A 26,803-nucleotide genomic window follows, 5' to 3' on the forward strand; every position below is an offset into this window, starting at 1 on the left:
CCGAGCATTCATCTTGAAGTTTGGATTTCTCTATTCTTCCCACCTCTAGCCTCTGTGGGCAGATTAATGACCATTTTTGTCTTTTGGAGGAGACCTCAGTCCATCGCCCTCTCTAGCGCCTAGGGCAGTCCGCCTTTTTCTGAAGCAGGAGCTGGGCAAGGCCAGAAGGGCCACGCATCGGGCGTACCCGGGTGCGCACGCGTCGGGCGCAGCTGGTTGCGCATCTGGCTACAGAGCGCGCCCCCGACACCGCGCGGGTCGCAACCGCGGCGGTGGGCTGGTGCTCCCGAGCGTGCCGGGCGCTTTCTCCCCGCGCGGGGGCACCAGAGCCCTCGGAAGTGTCAGGCACTGCGGTGCATTTTCTCAGTTCCCTTTTAAATGACTGCGGAAAAACAGACTCTCTGAGCCGCAAATGGGAAGACGGATTCTAAGACAAGGCTCGCGAATGCCCCGGAGCCATCATTTACCTGCGCCTGCAGAGCAGTTACGGTTTATCACTCGACTCGTCCGGATCGCCTCGTTTGTCCCTAGTGAGACCCTGAGGCTTTGCCCGCGCCGGGCTTCTCGGTAGCTGAATGCATGTCGTGCTCCAGGGAGCGCGGGCACAGGGCACGCATTCGCGCACACCCGCGCACACACGAACACGCACAAGGTACGGCAGGGGAGTACGGGCTCGGGGTGCCCCGAGTAGGGGTGGGTCTCGCGGGGAGTAAAGCTACGACCTGGGAACGGCTGCGTCCTTCCAGGTTAAAGAAAAAGAGAAAATGACGCGGCGCCACACATTGGACAGGCCAAGGCTGCTTCCGCGCATTTAGGAAACCCAATACGGGTCAGGCGAGCCCCCTTTCCTTCACATGGCTCTATTTCCCAAGCGTGTGATGCCAGAAATCGGCAGAAAAAAGACCCACTTAGAGAGCCCAGAGTTGCGTTTGGAGACTCCCCTCCCTCTGCAAAAATACAACAGGAAGACCTTCCAAAACCACCGATCCCCAGATAGGTGGCCCGGAATGGGGGTGGTGATCTTTGGTTGCCAATGCAGAACACTTTTTGGTATTTACAATATTTATTTATTTTTAGGATAGCCCGCCCTCCCTTTTCGGCAGGGTGGGAAAGGAGAACGCAGCAGGGAGGGGTTGGGAAGATTCCTATAATAAGAATCAGCGCATTTTTCAGAGCTGAACCGAGCCCGGTTTCCATTTCAAAAAAAGGCAACAGCCTCTACTGCAATTGTAGAAGAGACTGCGGTGAGAATTAGGGACCTGGGGGCTGGGGGAGGCGTTGAGTGGAGGAATGGTCCATCTCAGAGGTACCTGGATCTAAATGCACACACGCACACACACTGGCGCGCGCGTCTACACGGCCAGGATGTGTGCGTGTGTGTGCGCGCGTGTGAACTCCCACATGCTGCTGCTGTCTGCTTCTGGCCAGTGGCACCCGTACTTCCCTCCTCCTCTCTCGCCCCCAGATTCTCCTCCCCTCCCTGTTGCTTTTGTCTGGAGGGTGTTATGGGTTTGTGTGTGTATAAGCGTGTGTGTTTTTGGATTTCAGACTAATTTTCTGGAGTTTCTGCCCCTGCTCTGCGTCAGCCCTCACGTCACTTCGCCAGCAGTAGCAGAGGCGGCGGCGGCGGCGGCTCCCGGAATTGGTTTGAAGCAGGAGCCTCGCTCGCTCCTTCTCTTGCGCTCTCCGCGGCTCAGTGCCCGGCGGCGGGAGGAACGTGGATCCAGGCGCCGCCGGCGGGTGGGAGGCGCCGGAGCCTGGGTGAGCAGCGCGGGCAGTGCCCTTCGTCCCCTCGGCCCTCACTATCCCCCCTGGGGCGGCCTCAGCGGCTCCCCAGGTGGGACGCGCCGCGCCACCTGCCCGCGCTCCCAGCGCCCAGCGGCCGTGGCGGATTCTGCAGCATCATTCGGGGACCCCGTCGCGGAGTCAGCACCGCCGGCAGTCTCAGCGTCCCCCTATAGAGGGTCCTTCGCCCGGCCTACGCCATGGAATCCTGTGGGGGGGACTTTTGCCCTACCTTCCCTTCCCTGACCTCAGGCTTGGAGAGAGGGTGGGCGCACTGTTTGCCCCAGCAGCGTCAGTGCCATCGTGGGGCAAGTCGATTTCTAGGGGCCGGAGCGGGGCCCTCATCCATCCATGGTTTCCCTGCTGGGGTCGGGGTGGGGGTAAAGGGAGCGCAAAGGGAGAGTACCCCAATTCGCGGTGTCTGGGGTCCCACGCTCAGGCTCATGTGTGTCTATTTGTCTTCAGCCTCGAGGTACGTCCCGGATCCCCGTGCGCATTTAACCAGGAGCCTGCGCGGGAGCCAGTCCCGGGAGCGCCGCCGGCCGGTGCCCACCGCGCCAGGCCATGCAGCGGCGGCCGCGGCGGAGATCTGAGCGGCGGTAGCGCCCCCTGTGAGGTTGCCCTCAATGCCCCAGGCACTGTGAACCGTGCCGCCAGCCGGGACACACTCAGCCCCGGAGACGCTCGGCTCTGCACGCCGGCGACCAGCACCGACTAGTCGAAGGACCGGCGAGCGCGGGGAAGGCCGCTCGGCGCGGGCAGAGGAAGCCGACCGGTGCAGCGCGAGGACACGCACTTGGGCTGACTCGGACTGGCACTGGCGGCTAGGGATGTCGTCCTGGACGAGGTGGCATGGACCCGCCATGGTGCTGTTCTGGGGCTTCTGCTGGCTAGTTGTGGGCTTCTGGAGGGCTGCGCTCGCCTGCCCCACATCCTGCAAATGCAGCGCCTCTCGGATCTGGTGCAGCGACCCTTTTCCGGGCATCGTGGCATTTCCGAGGTTGGAGCCTAACAGTGCAGAGCCTGAGAATATCACCGAAATGTGAGTTCCTGATGCTCTTCCTCCTTTCTTTCTTCCTCAGCCCGAAGGTTCCCTCCTCAGCACTAGGGCCCGGGCCTGCCAGGCGGGTACTTTCAGGGCGTGAGTGCTGTCCCAAGTCTGGGGAGAAGTCAAATGAGAAGAGATGGAGGGAAGGGGCGCCTGTCAGTTTACCTGGCTTGGGGCTGCTAGCTCAAGGAGAAGTGTGACACTTTTATATACATATATATGTATATGTGTGTATGTATATATACTCGGTACAGAAAGGAATTCCATATATACTTTATATTTGAAAGCCCTGCTGAGTGTGCTTTCGGCTTTCCATATGATATACAATAACTTAGCTTTGGACATTTTTGTGCCATAAGATGCTATGTTTGTGTCATGTTAGAAGTTCCAGCAAGATTTAAATAGAAAGGTGGTTAAAATAATCAGCTTTCCAAAATCTGTCCAAGGAGGTCTCTCCACCAGCATCTTTCTGTGAGGTTTGGTGTTAACCAATTTCCCTTTTGATTTCATAGATCAGATTTTGCTTAGGAGATTGCAGCCAGAGATGGCCTTGGACATGATCTGTAAGAGGAGAAGTTCTGAGTGTCGAAATGCATTCGCTCCGAAGAGAAAATGTGATAGTTGGAAGCCTAAAAGCCTGTTTTGATTTAATTTGGACCTGATTTCCCAGAGATATAATTTTGAGACCATTTGGATTATAAATCTTAATTGCCCATTGGACAATTTTCTGGGACTAGGTTGGATGATAAAGCTGGGTGTTGTAGTTTGATGAAAGTTGTCTTTAGCACGGGACCCCTGTGTCCCCTGGAAATGTTTGAGCTTGTCCTAGTCTGATGGAGAAGCCAAATTGTGTATTTCTACTTCTCCTCCTCGGATGCCTTGTGACAAATAAATTACCAAGCGTCAACTCACCAATCCTTTCCTCAGCATTTCTCTGTCACCTCTATCAGAGGTGTCATTGTGTTTTAGGGACTTTGTCATTTCAGACATTTTATTAACATGAGATTTTGTTCATCCCTGCAGAAGGTTGTAAGACAAAGTTTCTCCCAGTTTTCCTTACGGTGCTTGATACTGAAATAGGCAGAGCTGAAAGTAGGGCTTGGGCTGTGGCCTTCCGGTTGGCAAGTGCGCATGTATTTTTTTCCCACAGAAAACGCACAGGCCTGTTTCTTCCAACGTAGTTGACCAAGATAACCTGTTTTTTAATGTAAGTAAGAGATCTTTCTAGTCTCCACTGTGGTTCTGCTGGTGATGCTCACGTTATAAGACACAGGCAGAAGGAAATGACAAGAGAACAGAGAGGAATGTGCAGGCCTAGCATAGCTGAGATATGCCGGAGCCACCAACTGTCGGGCTGCTCTAGGAGGCAGAATCTCAATCTTTTTGGCACTGAGAGCCGCAGGCAGGGCTGGGGAAGAAGGGGCAGGAGGGTCCTAACTATGCTGGCCTTGGTCTGGCCTGGTTGAGGCTGGTCAGGCTGGTCCAAGGTGTCTGTGGCTTTTTTCAGGATCTGTGTCATTTTCACAAGATGGGGTGTCAGTATCAGATGGAGGAAGCCAGATGGAATTCAGAACCCTTCAGGCTATTTTGAGACCACGGGGTGTGCCTTTACGCAGTTAGGTGTTATGTTTTGTTTTTAAATTCTGTGTTGTATGATAGATGTATACTGGAGGAGGCAATGAGATAAAGCTGACTATTTTCACTTTAATATTTTTAAGGTCATAATCTGGGAAAAAGAGAATAAAACTATTTTTAAATTATTACTTTAAACCTTAGTGGTCTTAGCTGCCTGATCTATAGGAAATCAATAGATTTATGCAGAGGTTTCTTATACCAGTCCTCGCAATGGTTGTTGCTGTTTCATTTATGTCTGATGGCAGGTTCTATTTTAAGGCTTTTTAAGATTGATTTTTAAATATTTTAAAATATTTACTAAAGGACTTGTCACAGTTACTCGTTCCGTAATGGCCCTCCTAATTTTTGCCCCCTCTCTTCCCGCCCCCCCCCCTTTGATTTGGAAGTTTTATTGAGACTGAGGGAATTGAGGAGTGTGTTGGGATATGTGTTCAGGCAGGGAATTAGCTTAGTGACATTCGTCAGGTGCGGTAGACGTGAGCTCTGAGGAAAAGTACATTTCTCTGGTCTGCCCCTCTGTTTTATGTGAGCTCAGGCAGCTTATGCCCCAGACTCTTTATCTGGAAAACATATCACAACACTTGTTTGGAAAGCACATCCTATAATTATCTTGGATTCTGCTTTTTTGATATCAAAATGGCATTAGTGGATGGGACTTGTTTCAACTCCCACCCTCGTATGACACCATCTGGGCTCTCTTCTTACGTATTAATACTTGCTTGAACGGCTTTTAAATTCTTGGCCAGTTGCTACCAGCTACATTTGGAACCAAGTGACACATTTTTTCCCCTTTGTTATTAGATCCAGTGGTATTCCCCAAATAACTTGTTTTAAAGCTTTAGTTTAATGATATTTAGCTGAAATTACAGGTTTCTGTTTTTTTTTTTTTTTAATAGGAATAACGTACGCAAATCAAACGTGATGAGAACTTGCTGAATCAACAGTTTACCCCATCATTTAAATACAGACTATCTCTTAATGGAAACCCTGGTGGCGTAGCAGTTAAGTGCTACGGCTGCTAACCAAGAGGTCAGCAGTTCGAATCTGCCAGGTGCTCCTTGGAAGCTCTATGGGGCAGTTCTACTCTGTCCTATAGGGTCGCTAGGAGTCGGAATCTACTCGACGGCAGTAGGTTTTTGTTTGTTTTTTTTTTTTTAGTTTTATCTTTTAGTACCTACGTATGGGAGAAAAAGTGCAACCGCTGTGCCCTTTAGGGTTCAGAGAGAGACATTGGCGCAACATTTTCAGAGTACGTGTATAAAAACCAAAAAACCAAACCCATGGCCGTCTAGTTGATTTCGACTCGTAGTGACCCTATAGGACAGAGTAGAACTGCCCCATAGAGTTTCCAATGAGCGCCTGGTGGATTTGAACTGCTGACCTTTTGGTTAGCAGACGTAGCACTTAACCACTATGCCACCAGGGTTTCCAAATACATGTACAGATCTTTATTTCTACATGCATATTTTAAACTAAGTTAACATTTTTTTCCAGAGTCGTTGTTTGAACTTATTAAAAGTCTTGCTATCATCGTATCTGTTTCATAGTTTCTACCCACGGGTGTGTACTTAGAGCTCTACCTCTCTATAGATACATATCACACCTGCCCAGTGTCACACTGCTGATAAGTGGCAGCTTCTGTGGTTATATCAGAGCAGTGCTAGGTTAAATTTTCAAACAATACCATTGTCACATATAAGAGGAATTCAAGAGAAGCCTGTGGTTGGAATTATGTCACTGGCCATTTTAGCCCCGCTTGTATCAAGTGCCAAAGTGTATGGCAAAGACGAGTTCTGTCTCACCCATGTGGTTAAAGGCATGGTCAAAATAGGTCATGCCTTTTTTTTACTGCACAGGTTTTGTAAAGACCAATAGTGATCTTTTTCTGAATTTCTTGGGTGGTATGGTATTCTCTGATTTGGGGGATAATATTTGGAGACCAGTCTAGTATTTTACCTCTTAGCACAACATAAATAAGACTTAATTGTTCTATTGTCAAAGCTTGTGTGTGAATTTATTGCTGGCCTGGTCAAACAGCTGTAATAGTATGTTGTTAATACATTGATTTTGGCCCTCTCACTTTGGTAAGCTTTGCTGTTGCAAATAATTGTACAAAAAAAAAAAAAAAATCCACAAGCCTTCAGTGAAAGGCCTCAGTTTTGCTTACTCTGATACTTTTCAGCTCCTCCATTGGAGGTCTGAGAACTTTGGATTGTGTTTCACACGCATTTAAGAACCACAGAGTAAATTGTGAATGTGGTTATATAAGCCACCTTGGACTTGGTAATAAATAAGGCATCTAATTTACATCCTTCATTATTTAATACAACTTGCAAGCTGGGATTGAAAACAGTTATCTTCATAGTGAAGTTGTTTACTGAATTCAGCTCAGCACAACCATTTGGATTCTTTTTCATTTCATGTCTCCAGAATCAGCAATAAGGAGATTTGTATTACATTGGTTAAAACAATTGAGAAGCCCTGTGACCTTTCTGACCCTCTTTTCTTCCACCCACCCCTCTCCATCACCCATCATTGACTATACAGGAAAATGTGTTTGATTTTTTTTTTTTTTCCCTCTGAAAAGTGATATTTCCTTATGGGAATTCAAAGCGCTAGAGTTAAAGAGAAGAGCCTGGGTTATGTTATTACCAGAAAGTAATGGGAAGTTGAGACAATGTGGTCACAGCTCCTCAGCCCTGAGTCTAGGTCTGTTTAAGGCCTTTCACCATTTCTCTCCCATAAGCCTCTGCTGTGTCTGTTTCAATATTCCCTTGTAAAGATATTTTGTAAGCTGAAAAGTTGGCTGAAAAGTCGAGGTCCCTTTCTGCCTAGGAACATTCTGTATGATCTCTTTGACTATATCTAGGTCGTAGCAGTATAAAGCCTAGAGTTTTTGTTTAGCTACGGAAGGGGAATTGAATTTCTTTTTTTCCTTCTCTTTCCTTTTTTTTTTTTTGGCCATGGATACTAAGCAAGCGCTTCCAGTTTTAACTCATTGCTGATCTTGTCTGTTAGGGACTGAAACATTACTGAACCATCATTGATAACTAGACACTGATACAAGAGCCCTGATGGCTCAGTGGTTAAAGCGCTCAGCTGTGAACTAGGAGGTTGGTGGCTCGAATCCACCAGCCCCACCACAGGAGAACGCTGTGGCAGTCTGCTTCCGTAAAGATTTACAGCCTTGGGAACACTATAGGGCAGTTCTACACGTCCTATAGGGTTACTGTGAGTCAGAATTGACTGCACAACAGTGGGTCTGGCTTTGCTTTTATACACTGACATTACTTTATCTCTTAAGCTAACTTTACTCTTTACCACTTCTCTAGAGAGCTTCTTGTAGGCTCAAACGCTATAGGGTACAATGTGGCTGCCTCTTGGAACAATACCAATTTCTGGCCCCTCTTGGTGCCTGTAAATCAATAGAGGATTTTTGGGAGAGATTATTTAGGGATGGTAAACTTTGTGCTTGCATAACATGTGTGTGGGGGGGGGAAACCCTGAACCTTGGATTATTAATAGTTGATTGATCATTTTCATAATCTACTTGGTTGAGCTATTTTAAAACACACATCCTACCCCTACCCCTCCAAATGGCAGAGAGCGGAGGGAGGCCTGCAGTGGCTGGATAACTTTAGCTCTACATTTGATTGCTGATCGATCGCCATAAAAAAGGCAAAGATCCCACATAATCACGCTGCCTTCTTACCACTTACTTTGCTCTCTGGGGTGTCCAAAGGGCTGGGAAGTTGTAAATATTGATCTGAGAGATGAATGAGTGAATGCTGTGGACGTTATAAACCCCGGGAAGAAAAGTAGTACATAGATACTAAATTCTTTCCTTACATGCTTGAAAATAAAAGTACGTTATGGACAACTGGGTTCCAGAGACCTGAGAGTAAGTCCCAATGTTGCTACTAACTGATTAAACCAGTTGCCACGCAGTCAGTTCTGACTCATGGCGACCCTGTGTGCGTCAGAGTAGAACTGTGCTCCATAAGATTTTCAATGGCTGACTTTTCAGCAGTTGATCTCCAGGCCGTTCTTCTGAGGCACCTCTGGGTGGACATGAACCTCCAACCTTTCAGTTAGCAGCCAAGCTCTTTAATTGTTTGCACCACCCAGGATCTTGAGGAAGCCCCTACATGTCTCTGGGCTTCAGCTTGTCAGATGTAAAGTGAGGGCTTGGAATTTGATGCTCAAATTTCTTCTTGCTTCTAAGTTCCATGAAGCTTCAGTTCCGGCATTAATGCGGTTTATAGGGTCGCTATGAGTTGGAATCGACTCAACAGCAGTGAGTTTAGTTTTTTTTTTTTTTTTTTTTTAATACATCAGCGAGGAAGTAAGTGGGTGGGGCAGGGTGCTTCGAATCATGGTGTCATGTGTGCCATGTCTTTGGTGTCTGCCCTGAACTCCCCCAGCTTTTTTCAATGTGAGCTGCTACTAAGGCTGGTGGCCCCTGTTAGTGCTGGGCTAATGAGTCACAGGGTCAGTTTTTACCAGGGTCACTTAGACTCAGGATCATAGAAGGAGAAAAGACCTTAGAAATGATCCATTCCAGCCCCCTCTTTGTACAAACTTAGAGCAGTATCCTAGTGGCTCAGTGGTTAAGAGCTTGGCTGCTAACCAAAAGGTTGGCACTTTGAATCCGCCACCCTCTGGGGCAGTTCTGCTGTGTCCTACAGGGTCTCTATGAGTCGGAATCAACTCCATTTTGAAAATGGGTTTTTTTTGTTTGTTTATTTAGAGCAGTGAAGCCAGTTGCCTGAGGCCCTGGCTCATTAGAGCACTGCGGTGGCTAGAAGACTTTTCATCCAAATGGAACGCCTTGCCTTTAGGTTAGGGGACTTCCTCTCTGTTCTGTGTTCTCAGACTGAGTGCCTAAACTCAGCTCATCATTTTGTGCAAACCCATCTCTATTAACCCATTGCTGTCGAGTAGATTCCGACTCATAGCGACCCAATAGGACAGAGTAGAACTGCCCTCAAGAAGTGACTGGTGGATTCGAACTGTTCACCTTTTGGTTAGTAGCCACAGGTCTTAACCGCTGCACCACCGGGGCATCTGTCTAGAGACACAGTAACTTAAAAGGGCATAAGCTACTGATCCCAAAGCAACTGGCTACTAACTGAAAGGTTGGCGGTCCAAGTCCACTCAGGGGCACCTTGGAAGAAAGGCCTGGTGATCTACTTCTGAAAAGTCAGCCAGTGAAAACCCAATGGATCATACCAGCCCGACCCCGTTGCCCACGGGGTTGCCATGAGTCGGGGGCTGACTCAACAGCAACAAACAACAACGACCTGTGCCTACCGTATTACCTTGGGCAGCTACAGTGAGGGCAGGACTGACAGAGCACAGTGAGTTGAAGACCGTGCCCCTGGAGCCTTCGCCACAGTCGGGAGTGCTCACCTAAGTGAAGGACTCCACCGCCCTTTATACGAAGTCTGCGTACCTCCCACGGAGGACCTGTGGCCAGACAGTACTTATTCTTTCCCGACTTCTTTTTTCCCCTTGACATCTCAATGCCTTGAGATTGATGACAGAGGTTAGTGGCTGAGCCAGCGAGCAAACTAAAAGATTGTGGACTCCAATCATTTGGATACCATTTTGTATGCTGTCCATGGTCTTCCCCCAGCCTTTTCTAGTAAGAACACACTTCTGAGACATATCCCTGGTTTCATACCAGGCTTCTCCCCAGAGTCCTGAAAGGCCTATGCAGTCATTGGGTTATTCAGGTTTAAAGCCTCACTCTGAAGGAGGTGGGAAGGGTTTGACAGCCTCTGAGGGACTGTCAGGTTAATTGCTTTGCCTGGGGCTTGCTGGTCAAGCATGGCATAATTAGGTATAGAACCCTGTGTAATGTCTCGCTTTGGGCTCTGTCTGTTCACCCACAGTTGCCCACCTTTGACCTCAAGATCCCAGGCAATTCTAGGAGGGGTGCAGAGATTTAAAGAAATGTTTACAAGCTAAATAAACAGCATGACAGTGTGACCAGGATGGCTCAGAGCTTCATCTCCCATCCATCATCCTGGCCCCTTTCTGTTCATCTCTTTTGTGATCTGTTGTGTAGTTAGGAGATAAATGATTTGTAGGCCTTTGGTAATAGGCATGTTTGGGGATTAAAGTATAGAAAAAATATGTTAATAATCACACAGTACTTAGAGTTTCCCTTTTTTATTGCAACTAAGGACCCATTGGTATCTATTACCCTGCGCCTTCCTGTCATTCATATCCCAGCAATTCTCTGGACCCTCCCGGACACACCTGAAATGTATTCGGGTATGTACGACGTGCCTATGAATATATACATATACATATACAGCTGCACTACGCGGAATCCTTTCAGACTTTATTGTTGTTAGTTACCGTACAGTCAGTTGTGACTCATGGTGACCTTATGTATAACAGAACAAAACATTGCTTGGTCTTGCTCCGTTTTCACAATTGTTGATATGTTTGAGGCCCTTGTTGTGACCGTTGTATATTTTTAGTGCTTTCCAACCTAGAGGGCTCATAGCCCAGCATTATATCAGGCAATGTTCTGTTGTGATCTGTAGGGTTTTCATTGGCTAATTTTCAGAAGTTAATCACCAGGTCTTTCTTCCTAGTCTGTCTTAGTTTGGAGACTTCCAGCATCCTAGCAACACCCAAGCTGTCATAGTACAACAGACTGACAGATGGGTGTGGCAGAGACCCTCAGTCAAGGAGCAATTTTTCTGGTTATTAGTTGCCATTGAGTTGGCTCCAACTCATGGCTACCTTATGTATAATAGAACTGAACACTGCTGGGTCTCATGCCATCTTCGTGATCACTGACATGCTTGAGCCCACTGTTACCTTCCAGCCTGGGGGGCTTATCTTCCAGCACTATATAGGATAATCTTCCATTGTGACCCATAGGGTTTTCACTGGCTCATTTTCAGAAGTAGACTGCCAGGCCTTTCTTCCTAGTCTGTCTTAGACTGAAAACTCTGCTGAAGTCTGTCCACCATGGGTAACCCTGCTGGTATTTGAAATACCAATGACATAGCTTCCAGCATCACAGCAACACTCAAGCCACCACAGTGCAACAAACTGATAGATGGATAGTGGTTTCAGATTTAGTTACGATGAATTGTAAAATTTTGCTAATAATTGAGAGTTTAGTTCTCTAGGTCATTCAGGCTTTTAATTTTGTTTTAACTATTCTAGATTGTTCTGGGCGAGGACCTGTTGGGTGGTCTTCTGAGTGAAGCACCTGAGCATTAGTGCATTAGTTGTGGGTTAGCCAACCTGGCCGCTCAGAGACCAACAGTGTTTATTTTCTGATTCTTTGATCAGTTCTCAACGGAAACAGAAAAACCATATTATCAGTGAGGCATTTTTGAACACTTCTACAATGTAATTTAAATCAAAAGAAATTAGATTTTTGGTTTGCATCCTCTGAAATATAGTGTAACTTAGAGAGATAGGATCTTAAGAACGCTAATCTTCGTTACAAAAGTTTTTTCTCTTTCATGTACACTAGAGATCCTTGCTTGAGGTGGGAGAAGGACCTGTATTAAGGGAAAGGAGTTCTTGGGTAGTGCAAATGGTTAATGTGATTGGCTGCTAACTGAAAGGTTGGAGGGTCAACTCTACCCAGCAGTGCCTCAGAAGAAAGGCCTGGTGATCTACTTCTGAAAAATCAGCCACTGAAAAACACAGTTCTACTGTGACACACATGGGGCTGCCATGAATCATAACTGAGGGCAAGAAGCCCCTGGTATTGACGACAATTCATATTGGGTCAAGAAGCCTCTGGATAGCTTCCGTCTAATGGGAGAAACATGCATAAGTACCTCATTTTACTAAAATATGATAAAGACAGTCAGAGCACGTGACGGTTACACGGTGATTGTTTTGGCCTCAGCCAAACATGGAACAATTTGCAAAGGATGCTTCTTCCAGAACGTATGCGTGTAGTTTTCACTGTTAAACAGCGGAAGGCATAGATGTGTATACCGGATGTAAGAAATCCCCCATCCCTACTTCCAATGGTGGCAGTAACTCAACTGAGCTTTATTATTTTCTCTCCACCAAAGAATTTTGATGCCCTGGTGGCTTCCTAAGTTGTTTTGCATTACAGTTAGCTGCTGCATCCGAAGCTGCCCTTTCTGCTTTCCCTTTGGTTATGATGGAAGCAATGAGCACCTTTTAGCTGAAGCCGGTCATTCCACAGAAACCGTGGTGGTGCAGTGGCTAAGTGCTACAGCTGCTAACCAAAAGGTTGGCTGTTCGAATCCACCAGGTGCTCCTTGGAAACTCTGTGGGGTAGTTCTACTCTGTCCTGGAGGGTTGCTATGAGTCGGAATTGACTCGACTGGCCATGGGCTTTGGTCACTCTACCTCTTGGATCCCATCTTCTAACCTAAACTTTTCTCTGTCTGTGACTTTCCCGCTCTCACCTGTTTTCAGCCTCTTCATTTCATTTGACATTTGAACATGAGAACTTAGCAGGACCAGGTCTCTTCCACCTTGAAGAAGTTTTCCTTTCACACTCTCCCACCCCTGCTCTTCCTGTCCTTCCGTAGTTCCTGCCCTTTCCTCTCTCCCCTTTAAAGCCAGATCCTAGACTACTAGTCTGTATGTATTATGTCTCTTTCCTCACCTCCTAATCCGGTCTTGCCGCACTGCTTCATTGAACTCAGACTCATCACAGTCCCCAGTGACCTTTATATGGCTAAAGCCAAGGCATATTTCTCTGCATCTTTTCTTACTGGGCTTCTTAGCAGAACTTGACCTCATTGCTTATTCCCCCTCCTTGGAACATTCTTTTCCTTTGCCCCCTGTGTCCCTATAGCTCACTTGTTTCCCCCCGCTACCTCTCTGGCTGCTGCTTCTTAGTCTTACTTGTTCCTTTTCTCTGCACCTCCCCTAAAAGGCAACGTCTCTCGGGCTTCTCTTGGAGGGCTGCTTCTGCTCCTGGGCTGTCCCTGGGCTGTGTCACCTTATCCATGACGTCAGTTGCCTTCTGTGTGCTGATGATGTCTTAGCCTTTGTCCCTATCTTATATCAGTGATGACCACTGGGCTCATACCCAACTACCTATGGAAGGTCCTCTCTTGGATATATCGTAGTGTACGTGCTTGTTGTACAAATGTGCGTGTATACAAGTACTTAACCAGTTGCTGTTCCGTCAATTCTGACTCATGTGTGACCCCATGTGTGTCAGAGTAGAACCATGCTCCATAGGGTTTTCAGCGGATTTTTTTTCAGAAGTAGATTGCTAGGCCTTTCTTCTGAGGCACCTCTGGGTGGAATCGAACCTCCAACTTTTCGGTTAGCAGCTGAGCATGTTAACTAGTTTGTGCTATCAAGGGACTCTGTACAAGTACTCACTTAAATATAATTGAGTTCATGCCTCCATCATCTTCTGTCTAAAACAGTTCCCTGCTTGGTATCCCCTCCTGGAGTCTTGCCCCCTTTCTACCCATATGCACACCACAAGTAGGAGGGTCTTTCTAAAATGCTCGTCTTATCATATCACTACTGATAATTGCCCTGTGACTCCCCATGTGTCTTAAGAGAAAGTCCAAAGATTTTTTAATTTTTTAAAAAATAAAACTGGATTGTCAACATATTGCTATATAATGAGACATATAACCATCACGTGGACCAGAATACACAGCTCAGCACAACAGTTGCTATCTACACCAACAGATCTATAAAGGAGAACAAATTATAACTGGAAGCTTGCTTGGGGATCTTGGAAATAGAGCAAGGGCACTTAATTCTGCATTTAAAATGTTAAATGGCTTTAAGCTAAGCTTGCCTGAGGCATCCATCTCCATAATGGGAGCGCCTTCACAAAGGGAATGCAGAACTTGGAGTACTTTGGCCCAGGCCCGTGTCCCCTGCATGGACACTCTTTTTTTTCTCGCCTTCTTTTGCTGCCCAGCACCAATTCTGACTGACACATTCTTTCTTTGCAAAGGTTAGTGTCTTCAGCCAAGTCTTGCTCAAGCCTGGGAGCCTTTCAGACCCTTCAAAGTGATTTTGCATATCTTTCCTGTGAATTGGATTGCTTTTAATATGGGATTTTATTAGTAAATAGCTTTTTTTGGTAAGTAATTTTTTTTTTTTTTTTTTAATATTTGAATCTGGTAAGAAATGCATACAGTATAAAGGGACGTATCATGAAAAGCTAGTGCCCTGGTGATGCGGTGGTTAAGAGTTCAGCTGCTAACCAAAAAGATTGCCTTTTTTTTTTTTTTAAATTGTGCTTTAGGTGAAAGTTTACAGCTCAAGTTAATTTCTCATGCAAACATTTGTACACATATTGTTATGGGACCCTAGTTGCTACCTGTATAATGTGACACCACACTCCCCCTTTCCACCCTGGGTTTCCTGTGTCCATTCAACCAGCTCCTATCCCTTCCTGCCTTCTCCCGCCTTCGGACGAGAGCTGCCCATTTAGTCTCGTGTATCTCCTTGAACTAAGAAGCACAGTCTTCACGAGTATTATTTTATGTTTTATAGTAAAGTCTAATCTTTCTCTGAGGAGTGGGCTTCGGGAATGGTTTTAGTTCTGGGTTAACAGAACATCCGGGGGACATGTCCTCTGAGGTTCCTCTAGTCTCAGTTAGACCGTTAAGTCTGGTCTTTTTATGTGAATTTGAGCTCTGCACCACACTTTTCTTCTGCTCCGTCAGGGACTCTCCGTTGTGTTCCTTGTCAGGGCGGTCATTGGTGGTAGCCGGGCTCCATCTAGTTCTTCTGGTCTCAGGCTGATGGAGCCTCTGGTTTATGTGGCCCTTTGTCTCTTGGGCTAATACTTTCCTTGTGTCTTTTGGTGTTCTTCATTCTTCTTTGCTCCAGATGGGTTGGGACCAAATTGATGCATCTTAGATGGTCACTTGAAAGCTTTTAAGACCCCAGGAGCCACTCACCAAAGTGAGATGCAGAACACTTTCTTAAACTGTGTTATGCCAATTGACCTGGAAGTCCCCGGAAACCATGGCCCCCAGATCCCTGCCCCTGCTACTCTGTCCCTACAAGTGTCTGGTTGTATTCAGGAAACTTCTTAGCTTTTGGTTTGGTCTAGTTGTGCTGACTCCCCTTGTTAGCCATTTGAATCCACCAGCCGCTCCTTGGAAACCCTATGGTGCAGTTCTACTCTGTCCTATAGGATTGCTATGAGTTGGAATTGACTCGTCGGCAACGGGTTTTTTATCATGAAAAGCTAGTCTTTCTTCCACCATGGACCTCAGTCCTCCAATCTCTGTCTCCCTCTCCTTTAGCAACGATTGCTATTAGTTTGTGCGTCTCCTTCCAGAAATAGTCTACTCACATATGTGAGTAGGTATGTATGCATTTTTTTTTTTTTTCTTTTTGTGCACATTGAGAGCATGCTATGCCTATGTTCTGCACCTGGGCGGCTTTCACTTAACAGGGCATTTTAAGTAATGTTTCTACATCAGCACATTTAGACCAACGAATTTTTTCTTTTTCTTTTTTTTTTTTTGTGCGGATATAGTAAGCCATTGTATGACTAAAACCATTGCCGTCTAATCGATTCCAACTCATAGCGACCCTACAGGACAGAGGAGAACTGGCCCACAGTATTTCCAAGGAGCACCTGGTGGATTCAAATTGCCGACCTTTTGGTCAGCAGCCGTAGCTCTTAACCACTACACCACCAGAGTTTCCATTGTATGACGAGACCATGCTTCATTTAACCCGCCTCCTATTGTACAACTTTCTGTATAGGTTTTTACACATATGAGTGATTTATCCGTAGGAAAAATCCCTAGAATTTGAATTGCAGGGACATTTGCAGGTATTTGTGACTTTGGTAGATAACTACCAAGTTGTCTTGCAAAGAGACCATATCATTTTATTCTCCCACCAAAACTGAGAATGCCTCTTTTCCCACAGCTAAGCCAATAAATACTATTTGTTACCAAATCCTTTGGTTTTTGTTAATCAGGTACCTGGGAAATAGTACCTCACCATTGTTTTATTTGCTGTTCTGTAATTCTGATCTGGAGTTTGAGGGTCTTTTCATCTGTAGGTAAGTCATTTATATTTCTTTGTCATTGAACTACATTACCACATACCTTACCCTTTTGTTTTTTCCTGTTGGGTCTGTGGACTTTAAAAAAAAAAAAACTAACTCATAAAAGCTTTTTAATAAGAATATTGGACCTGTGGATGTCATATATTTTATACATATTTTTGCCTAAACTTTTGCTTGTATTTTGATGTTGATTATGCAGTATCTTTTTTTTCTTAGTATAGCAGAATTAAAGACATTTGGAGTCAAATTTATTAATTGCATTCTTCATGGTGTCTATGCTCTAAACGTGGCTCAGAAAAGACTTCTTTCCAAGATTATAAAACAAGTTTATGTTTTCTTCTACTGCTTTTATTATTTCATGTTTTTATATTTAAACATCTGCTCCATCTGAGTTTTTTAAATATAAGGAGTGAGGTAGTGTTTGTTTTATTATTTTTTCAAGATAGCCAGTCAGCCAATCAGGCCTCTCAACACTGTTTATTATAGAATTCTAACTTCCCCATGGAAACCCTCATGGTGTAGTGGTTAAATGCTACGACTGCTAACCAAAAGGTCGGCAGTTCATATCCACTACGTGCTCCTTGGAAACTCTATGAGGCGGTTCTACTCTGTCCTATAGGGTCCCTATGAATCGGAATCAACTTGACGGCAATGGGTTTGGTTTTTGTTTTTTGGTATCTTTCCTACAAATAACAATTTAGTTGTATATGAAGAACACCTTTGCATTAGGGACTATTTTGGGATCTTCCCTATTCCATTAATCAGTTTATTTACGTGCCAACATCAAACTTTTATGCTGCAAAACTTGATAACATAATCTTTTTCTACTTGGTGTATACTCTTATGCATCAGGCTTTTCTTTCAGAATCTCTAGGGCTATTCATTTTTTTAGGACTGGTCATTTGTGATAACTTTCCTTTGAGAATTTTAGGAACCGCTTGCTTGCTTAGGTCCCTCCGTATTATATTAAGGTTTTTATTGAGATACCGTGACTCACAATTTCTTAACAAGTCTACAAGCCCTGTGTCGTCCTCAGATTCTAACCCATTTCTCTAGTGTCATCTTTTGGCTATCCCTTTCTTCAGTTCCATGACATACTCACTCTGAGCTTTTAATTCTCTAGAGCCCTACTCTCGAATACCTCCCAGCCCTCACACTGGCTGTCCCCTCTGCCTAAACCCCTTTTTTCTGTCTTCTACCCTTGGCTACCAAATTTTGCTTATCCATTAGACCTCAGCTCTCATGCACACTCTTCTGTCTCTCATATCTGGGTTGTTTGCCCTCCGTGGGCTCTTATGGAGTCCTTAGGTGGTGCAAATGGTTAAATGCTTGGCTACTAACAGAAAGGTTAGTGGATTGAATCCATCCAGAGATACATCACAAGAAAGTCCTGACAATCTGCTTCTGAAAAACGAGCCATTGAAAACTCTACAGAGCGACATTCTAGTCTGACACACATGGGGTCACCATGAGTCAGAATTGACTTACAGCAACTAGTCAACTAGCTATGGGCTCTTATAGCTCCCATGTTTCTTAATCATAGCACACAGCACATAGTATCATAAAGGCTTGCCTGCGTAGCTATCTGTACGCTCACTTGAATATAAATTCCATGAGGGGAGGAACCATATGGATCTTCTTTACTGTTCTTCCCTAGCACAGTGTCCTACTGCTCTGCATTATAAATACACGCACAGATACACACACACATATGTGCACACACACCACACGTGCATCTCAAAATCCATTCTTTAAAATTCCTTCAATACATAAATCTCTAGATGTGACTTTCCTAAAGTCCTCAAGTTGTTTGTTTAGATAAATCACCTTTATGGAATTAAATAGCACCATGTTAGTTCACATGCAGTAAGAAATCAATTTATTGTAGAGACGTAGCATAGCTGGAAAGGGAGAAAGGTGTGGCAAAGCTCTGATGCGGCAGGCTGGTTGCGTACCCAATGGGAAGAAGAGGCAGGGAAGAGTGGGGTGGTGGGTGAGGACAAGCAGATGGCGGAAGATGTGAGCAATAGGCAAGCTAAGCAACAGAGATAAATCCAGGGGAAAAGAATCATTTCAGGGACATCTGATCGCCAGCAAATAGGTCTAATGAGAAAGATTTGTCCTCTTTTGTCATGTAATCGCTAATAATGGATATCTCTCTGGATCCATTGCACTTTTCCCTGCGACAGCATTTATGGCGCTTCACTTAGTAAGAGATTCTGGTGTGAGATTTCAGATGTGATTTATCCTTCTTACAGTGTGGATGGCAGAGGCTGTTCATTTTTCTCGAAGAACTGCAGACATCACGGGTATAAAACGATAGTGTGTCGGGTCCACTTTAACATACCATCTGATACATATGCTTTTGTGCGTTTGCAATCAAAATGCATTGGGCTGATCCCAGGAATGCTTCATGAGGCTCCCTTTAGCTTTGTAGTAATTAACGATATCAGGCTCTGAGAAAGTTTGATGGTTATTTGCAAAAATGATCAGAAAGTAACTGATAGATGTATACGATTGGAAGACTTTTTAAAACCGAATGAGGAAGCCTATAGATTGAACAGGTCGTGTTGAGTAATCCAAAAAGATAACTCTCCCTTGCGATAAAGTGCATCTATTTATTTATGTTTACACCATGCAGTACGCTTATAATGTACATATAAACAAAAGTAGACGTCATGTGTATTTTGAAAGTGAAATTTTATAAAGGGATGGGCATTATGGAGCAAATGATAATCTTTAATTCTGATGAGAAAAATCTTATTTTTGGTTGAGTCATTGGGAATTGTTCTCTTACCAATAAAAAGTGTCTTCTGGAACATAGCTGTGTGGTGCCTTGAGGGTGCTATTGAGGATTTTACTTACCCCAGCCTATCATAGAATCTACTCCTCCATTACTGTTCTTTTATTGCATGGTGTATCTTCTATAGAACTCTCTTCTGTAGTTCATAGGGCAATAGATATTCTGTTGACAAAGTTATTGTTCCCCAGGGGTAGCTGAAATGGAAGGAAGCAATGGATTCCTTATACATGCATATATTTGTTGATTGATTCATTCAGTCAGTCAGCAAAAATGTCCTCACACTAGGCACTTTTCTGGGTCTTGGTAACAAGACTTAGGCCAGCCCCTACCATTTATGTGCAAGGTGACAGAGGGAGATGTCCAGTCGGATTGCCCTCACTTTACTTTCTGCCAACAACTCAGAGGACCTCTCAGCATGTTCGTGGACAACCCAGCCTGCACATCCAAGCTCAGCCACACCACCACAGACAGCCACCCTGTACCCCCAACCCCACCCCTACCCTGTGCCTGGGGGTGTACACTTCATGACCAGGTACACCCTCAGGAAGTTAGATGAGCTGACTCAGGGCACTTTGTGCAGGGAATTCTGGGGCAGGTCAAGAAAGAGGATTGTGATGTCCCGTGGGAGCCTCCTTTTGTCCCTGTGGACTTTGGCTCCATGTGGAGGCAGACCAGAGTGAGACCCTCTAAAGCCCAGGGCTGAGAGCACTGCCAACAAGGCAGACTGCCTCTGCTCAGGATCCGGGCTTCGCTTCTTCATAGTTCTGAGCCTTGGCGGCGCTCTGGAACAGAAGAGCCAGCAGAATGTGTGGGAGAGTTCAGTAGCTGGGCTGTTCAGCCTGCTCCTCCATTGCTGGGCCCTGTCTGCAGGGTGACTTCTCAAGCATGGGTTGCATGTTTCCAACCAGGTCAGCACGTGCCGGATTCCTCTTCTGATTGGTATTATAGCAAGCTTTGTGATGTTATCATGGACACAGACAAATCACCAGCAAAGCATAGACCTGTCCACACAAGTTAAGGGGGACTGTTAAACATTATTAGCTACCAGCTTTTACCTTTCCCTCTTCTCTATACAGACTTTCATGCTGGCTCTAGAAGGTTTGGAGCCCTGGTGGTGCACTGGTTAAGAGCTAGAGCTACTAACAAAAAAGTCAGCAGTTTGAATCCAGAAACCCTATGGGGCAGTTCTACTCTGTCCCATAGGGTCGCTATGAGATGGAATATACTCTATGGCGATGTTTTTTTTTTTTTTTTCTAGAAGGTTTGGCTATAAATGTAATGTTTCCAGAATCAGCTCACTATGGCTGAATAGTTTTTTTCACTGGCATCCTGGGAAGACCCTGGGATTGAGAGCTGCCAAAAGAGTTCCTTTCCCTGCTACTTTTTTTTTCCCAAATTGAAAAATCACAGAATATATCAATTGAGGTGCGTAAGTGGATTGAAAAATTGAATTTTCATTTTCTTTGGGAGTTTGTGTAGGGGAGTGATGATGTATGTTGTGAGGCAGGATTGCTTGCTGGGTTAAAAGCCTCACTGTGAAGCTGGCCTGTTTCTGCTACTTTGGACTGCTTATTAAAACTTTCTGTGCCTCAGTTTACCCATATGTAAAAACGGGAGCAATAATAGAACCCTCCTCATAGGGTGTTGTGAATTGAATTGTGTCCTCCAAAGTATGTGTTGGAATCCTAACCTCTATTTTTGTGGCGCAGTGGTTAAGAGCTCAGCTGCTAATCAAAATTTGGCAGCTGGAATCTACCATATGCTCCTTGGAAACCCTATAGGGCAGTTCTACTCTGTCCTATACAGTCGCTATGAGTTGGAATCAACTCCATGGCAACGGGTTTGATTTTTGGTTTTTATTCTTGTAGATGTAATCCTGTTTGGAAATAGGATTTCCTTGTCATGTTAATGAGGCCATGCCAATGTAGGGTATATCCTAAACCTAATCACTTCTGAGTTATAAAAAGAACAGATTAGACACAGACTAAGATTTGGCACATACTGGGGGGGAGACAGATGACTTGGGAAGATCTTCAAGAACCAGGAATGCCTGAGGCTACTGGCCGGGAAGGAATGGGCACAGCCAAGACCTTGATGTGGACATTTAGCCTCCAGAGCTGTGAGAAAACAAACTTCTGTTCTTTAAAGCCACCTACTTGTGGTATTTGTGTTACAGCAGCAGTAGATAACTGAGACATAAGGTTTCTGTGAGGTTTAAACGAGCTGTTGCTAGTAAAATGCTTATAACAATGCCTAACACACACTGAGAAACTCTGTGGTTAGTTGTTAGGTTGTGTGATTATCTCAACTGTGATTTGGCGGTGACACATTGGTTAAGAGCTCAGCTGCTAACCAAAAGGTTGGCAGTTTGAATCTACCAGCTGTTCCTTGGAGACCTTATGGGGCAGTTCTACTAGAGGGTCGGAATCGACTTGATGGCAACTGTTTTTTTTTTTTTGGTGGACTCTGTAGGCATGGGGGAGGACTGAAAAGCAGAAGGATCTGCCTTGGGCATAGCACTGCCCGGTGCTGCCCAGTCGCTGTGGTTAAGAGGATGGATGTAGAAGGGCGTTCCCTTCATTGCAACTGTTGCCTGCCCTTTTGCTAGTTTACATATTACTCTCATTTTGTAGGACCTGGTGTTCTCAGCTGATGGGGCTGTTGACCATTTGTGTGCTGAGAAATCATGGGTCAGATTTAGCCACTATTATGCAAGCTATGGTCTTCTTTTTTGTGACTTAGCGTCATTAGATAGTCCTGATTCATCTGATTTATTAAATTGCTTATAGGTGTTCCCCCGGACTCTGGACTCTGGGAGCCCCTGGGTGGCATAAACAGTTAAGCACTCAGCTATAATCAAAAGGCTAGCAGTTTGAACCCACCCAGAAGTGCCATGGAAGAAAGGCCTGGGGATTTACTTCAGAATATCAGGATTGAAAACCCTATGGGGCACAGTTCTATTCTCACACACAGGGGGTCCCTATGAGCCAGAATCGACTTGATGGTAACAGGTTCTGTTTTGGTTTTTTTTGGACCAGTCAGTTTGTACTCCATTTCCTCTTTTTTTTTTTTTTCCTGTCTTTTTCACTCTTTCTAACTGCAAGGTCTTTAAAAAATATATCTTTTTTTTTTTTTGATCAATCATGTATCCCTTGATTTAATTAACAAGTGATTTGTTTAGGACTTTGAGGCACACTAACTGTTGCTTTCTGCAAAATCATTTCTCTTTACTGTAGTCTTACATGTCTCCTTCCCAACATCTTTGGTAGTTTAACTTCAAATAAAGTAATCTCTAACGGTCTATAAAAGTAGTTACAGGTTACAATGAGAAGTAAAAACAGTGAAGATAAAATTGGAAATGCCCATTACATTCTCTCTCCTTATTCCCATGGCCTCTAAATATTGGCTGAAAAATTGTGCCCAAATCAAAACAGATTTTTACAGACGTCCTAAAAATTTACCACGCGAATAATTCTCTTTTCTTGTGGTGATGCCTGATGTTTCTTTTTCTGTGTGCCATGCTTGATCTGTCCTGAAGCTGGAGCAGAAATATTAGTTCCAAAAAATCGTCTTCATACGGAACGATTCGGTCTGACCAGAGGCCAAGAGCTTTCCAAGTTGGGTCCTGCTATCATGAGCTCTGACCTGAATACGTCTTAGGATTCTGAAGGTCCTGACTAATCATTGGAGGGTCTTCCTCCTAGTCAAAAATGGAACGTTGATTGGCTTGAAATAACGGGCAAAGACAGAAAAGGCACTAAAAAAAAAAAAAAAAAAAAAATTATGTGTTGGATCAGAGTTTCAAAAAGATTTTACTTTTTTATGAACATTCACCATGAAAAATAAAACTAATTGTAGATGAAATTACTTGCTAATTCATTTCTTGAAAACATCTATAATTCTAGAGCATTAGTATTTTGTACATAATGGCCACTTAATTTGTGTAGAATGAATATTAGAAATGTCACAAGCAATCAGTTTATCATCAGTGTTTGAATAACTAGTATTTTATACAATAAAGTTAAAAAGGCAAAAATGAGAGAATAAAGAATTAAAAAAAAAAAAAGAAGGGCCAAGAACTCTGACTAACTCTAGTGGTTAACATAGTTGCTGTAACTGAGCATAACATTTGTCCTCAGTTTCCTGGCAGTGGAAAGAGAAACTTATTGAGAAGGAGAATGCCCACTAATTCCACAGGAACACAGCTTTGTCTGGCATGAAGTTCTGACAGGAATTTCTTCCTCAGGGACAATGAGTGACGGAATGCGCGGCTTTTATGCAAACTGCAGAAGTAGATTTCATTTTATTTTTTCTTCCTGAGAAAGCCAGTGAAGGTTGGGGGAAAGGATGAGGCCACAGTTCTGGAAGAAGGCAAAAGTGGTCCAAGAATTTAAGTTTCTGGTGCTGCGGTTATAAAACCCATCCAACTCAGGGCTTTTGAGAAAGGAGAAGGAAAGCATTTCTCTGAGACATCCATCCTGAAATACCCTTGGTTGAGCCAGGCTTTGAAAGAAGCTTGCCTGCAGATGATGTGAGGCTGTCCTCTCTGACCAGAGCCTGGAAAATTTTATTCTCTGTTGCTGGTTAATGCCAGACCCTTGCTCTTTGGAAACCAGACAAGCAGATGGTGGGATTGACATCCTTTTACAAAGACCAAGCAGACTGGCCTGCATGTTGGTCCAGGTGAAAACCACCATCCTAAGAGGAGGAGGCACAGGCACCCTCAGACAGACCCAAGCCTGCAAGGGAAGCAGCCCTATGCCTGCCTAGAACTTGGACAAATGCTTGAGACTCCAGAGTTCCAGCCCGTAGAGCTCCGCGTAGATGGTTTTGGCCTAGAAGCTGTTAGGAGCAGGTGTGACCAGACTGCTTCCTGGCATAGAAAAGGCCTCCTCAGGCCCCCACGGTGCCTCCACCTCTGAGAGTTATGCCCCCCACCAAGGGCCTGCCAGGATGAATTAGCTTTAGTGTGCACCGACCCAAGTCGCTGAGCTAGTGGACGCGGGTTTCTGCTTGTTCTGTATTGACCAGCGTTCGAGTATATCTGCCCAAAAGAAAAATTTTCACTTAAACATCAACTTAAGCCTCTTTCTTGATAATAGTTCAGTATTAGGACTATTTTTGTCCTGGAGCTCTTCCTAGTTGAATAGGGTAAAGCCAAGTCATGGTATGTGTGAAGCTACTTGTCTCCCCATTTGCTGTGACAGGTTGGTGAGACCTAGTGTAAAATATGTAATGATACTAAGTACATTAGTTGGAAGGAAAAAATTTTTTTTTTTTTTACTTCAGGGAAAGCCACATCCCTTGCTCCTCCCTGGGATTGCATTTACTCTGTACTGAGTATAAAACTATCCTTGGCTATGTCTGTGTCATTTTAGCTCTTTTTTAAAAGCAGAGGAAGTTTCTAAATGTTCTAAAAGCTTCCAAAGGTTCAGATAGAAGTAACTTTGAAAAAAAAAAGAAGTGAGTTGTCATTTTGTTGGATGACACTCATTTTAGGGGTCTCTATGCATGAAGAGGGAAACCCTGGTGGCGTAGTGGTTAAGAGCTAAGGCTGCTAACCAAAAGGTCAGCAGTTCAAATCCACCAGGTGCTCCTTGGAAACCCTATGAGGCAGTTCCACCCTGTCCTATAGAGTCATTACGAGTTGGAATCGACTTGATGGCAAAGGAGTTTTTTTTTAATGCATGAAAAGGAGCCCTGGTAGCACAGTAGTTAAGCGATCAGATGCTAACCAAAAGGTCAGCAGTTCACATTCACCAGGCGCTCCTTGGAAACCCTGTGGGGAAGTTCTACTCTGTCCTATAGGGTCGCTATGAGTCAGAATTGACTCGATGGCACCTAACAAACAACAACATGCATGAAGAGGTGGTACCCTGGTGACCAAGTAGTTAAGAGCTTGCATGAAGATGTTGTCCCTGAGCAGTGCAAATGGTTAACACACTTAGCTCTTTCTGGAAAGTTGGAGGTTTGATTCCACCCAGAGATGCCTTAGAAGAAAGCCCTGGTTATTGCTTTCTGAAAAACCAGTCACTGAAAACTGTGGAGCAGAGTTCTACTCTGACACACATAGGGTTGCCATGTGTTAGAATCAACTTGATGGCAACTGGTGTGCGTGAAGATAACATATCAATATAGGTGGATGTTTGGATTGTTGAAGTCTCAGAGGCAATTACAAACAAGAATGAAATCAAGTGTCACAAAATATTTTATGAGCCAGGGAAATAACCAAGGTCAGGGAATATGCTCCAAACCTGCAGGGCAGCCACTGCTCAGCTCCCAGTGACTGTTGCCTGGAGGAAAGGTTGGTCCAGGTTGGCAGACCTTCTACTTTTTTCAAGAGAATGTGGAAATTCAGATTTTTAAGATGTGAAATCTTCCATGTTTGAAATGTTAGTGATTAATATGAAAATTAACAACAGCAACAAAAAGAAAACAAAGAACTCTGTGTCGACCAGATCCCATCACTCCTCCTCCTTTGTGACCCCTGATTTTAAAGTTTGCACATCACTTCACATGTCACATTATTTGTGAGCTGGGGCCCAGTGCTAGTCAGCATGAGGGGTAATGCATTTTCCTGGTAGAAACTGATGTGTTTTATGTAGAAAGCCAACCTTAAGTTGTTGGGTTTTTTTTCCCATAACTAAATTTTCTGGTCATAAATTGTGGTGTTCCTGTTCGGAAACCCGTGATAGGGACTGATAAGAAAAATGCTGTATCAACACTTACAGAGAAATCCAGAGTGTAATTCCATTGTTCATAGTGTTTGTAAACAGTTTTTAAAAAATTTATTGTGGTAAAATATATATAACAAAAAGCTTGTCATTTTAAGTGTTTTTAAATGTATAATTCAGTGGGTTAATTCCATTCACCATGCTGTGCTAGCATCACCACTATCCATTTCCAAATGTTTTACATCATCCCATACAGAACCTCGGAAACCCCGGTGGTGTAGTGGTTAAGTGGTACGGCTGCTAACCAAAGGGTCAGCAGTTCGAATCCACCAGGCACTCCTTGGAAACTCTATGGGGCAGTTCTACCCTGTCCTATAGGGTCGGTATGAGTCGGAATTGACTCAACGGCACTGGGTTCATACAGAATCTCAGTATCCCTTCAGCAATAACTCCCATTCACCCTGCCATCCCACCAGCCTCTGGTAAGTGCTAATCATTTTCTTCATAATATTTTGTGGAGATTTTCTTATAACATGTGTGTGCTGAAGAGAACTGATACATTAGCAAGCCCAAATTTCCTCTTTCACAGATGTGGGCAACTGGAGATGGGGCAAGGTTAAACTCACCAGCTAGTCCGTGACCAAGACAGGCCTTGATTCCCAGCCTCCTGCTCATTGTTATTGTTGTTAGTTGCCATCAAGTCGATTCTGGCTCATGGTGACCGCACGTGTGCCGAGTAGAACTGCTTCATAGGTTTTGAAGGCTGTGATCTTTCAGAAGCAGGACACCAGATCTGTGTTTAAGGTGTCTCTAGG

The 26,803-nt window shown here is 44.6% G+C and overlaps 1 protein-coding gene across 8 annotated transcripts in view; it reads left to right on the forward strand.

The window, feature by feature from the left end:
* Window positions 1–352: 352 nt before the first annotated feature.
* NTRK2 (neurotrophic receptor tyrosine kinase 2) overlaps window positions 353–26,803 on the forward strand; it is a 447,441-nt gene continuing 420,990 nt past the window's right edge. For 2 of the 8 annotated variants that reach the window (XM_049895347.1, XM_049895350.1), the window contains exons 1-3: window positions 353–652; window positions 1,549–1,761; window positions 2,251–2,827. In XM_049895347.1, the coding sequence (XP_049751304.1) occupies window positions 2,616–2,827 (212 nt within the window). In that variant the 5' untranslated portion in view covers window positions 353–652; window positions 1,549–1,761; window positions 2,251–2,615. Of the gene's footprint in view, window positions 653–1,159; window positions 1,245–1,400; window positions 1,762–2,250; window positions 2,828–26,803 lie in introns of those variants that run through there. The other 6 variants (XM_049895351.1, XM_049895352.1, XM_049895354.1 and 3 more) reach the window with 5 other exon arrangements.

This window comes from Elephas maximus, chromosome 9, assembly GCF_024166365.1.
Source record: "Elephas maximus indicus isolate mEleMax1 chromosome 9, mEleMax1 primary haplotype, whole genome shotgun sequence".
In the NCBI taxonomy this organism is placed as follows: domain Eukaryota; kingdom Metazoa; phylum Chordata; class Mammalia; order Proboscidea; family Elephantidae; genus Elephas; species Elephas maximus.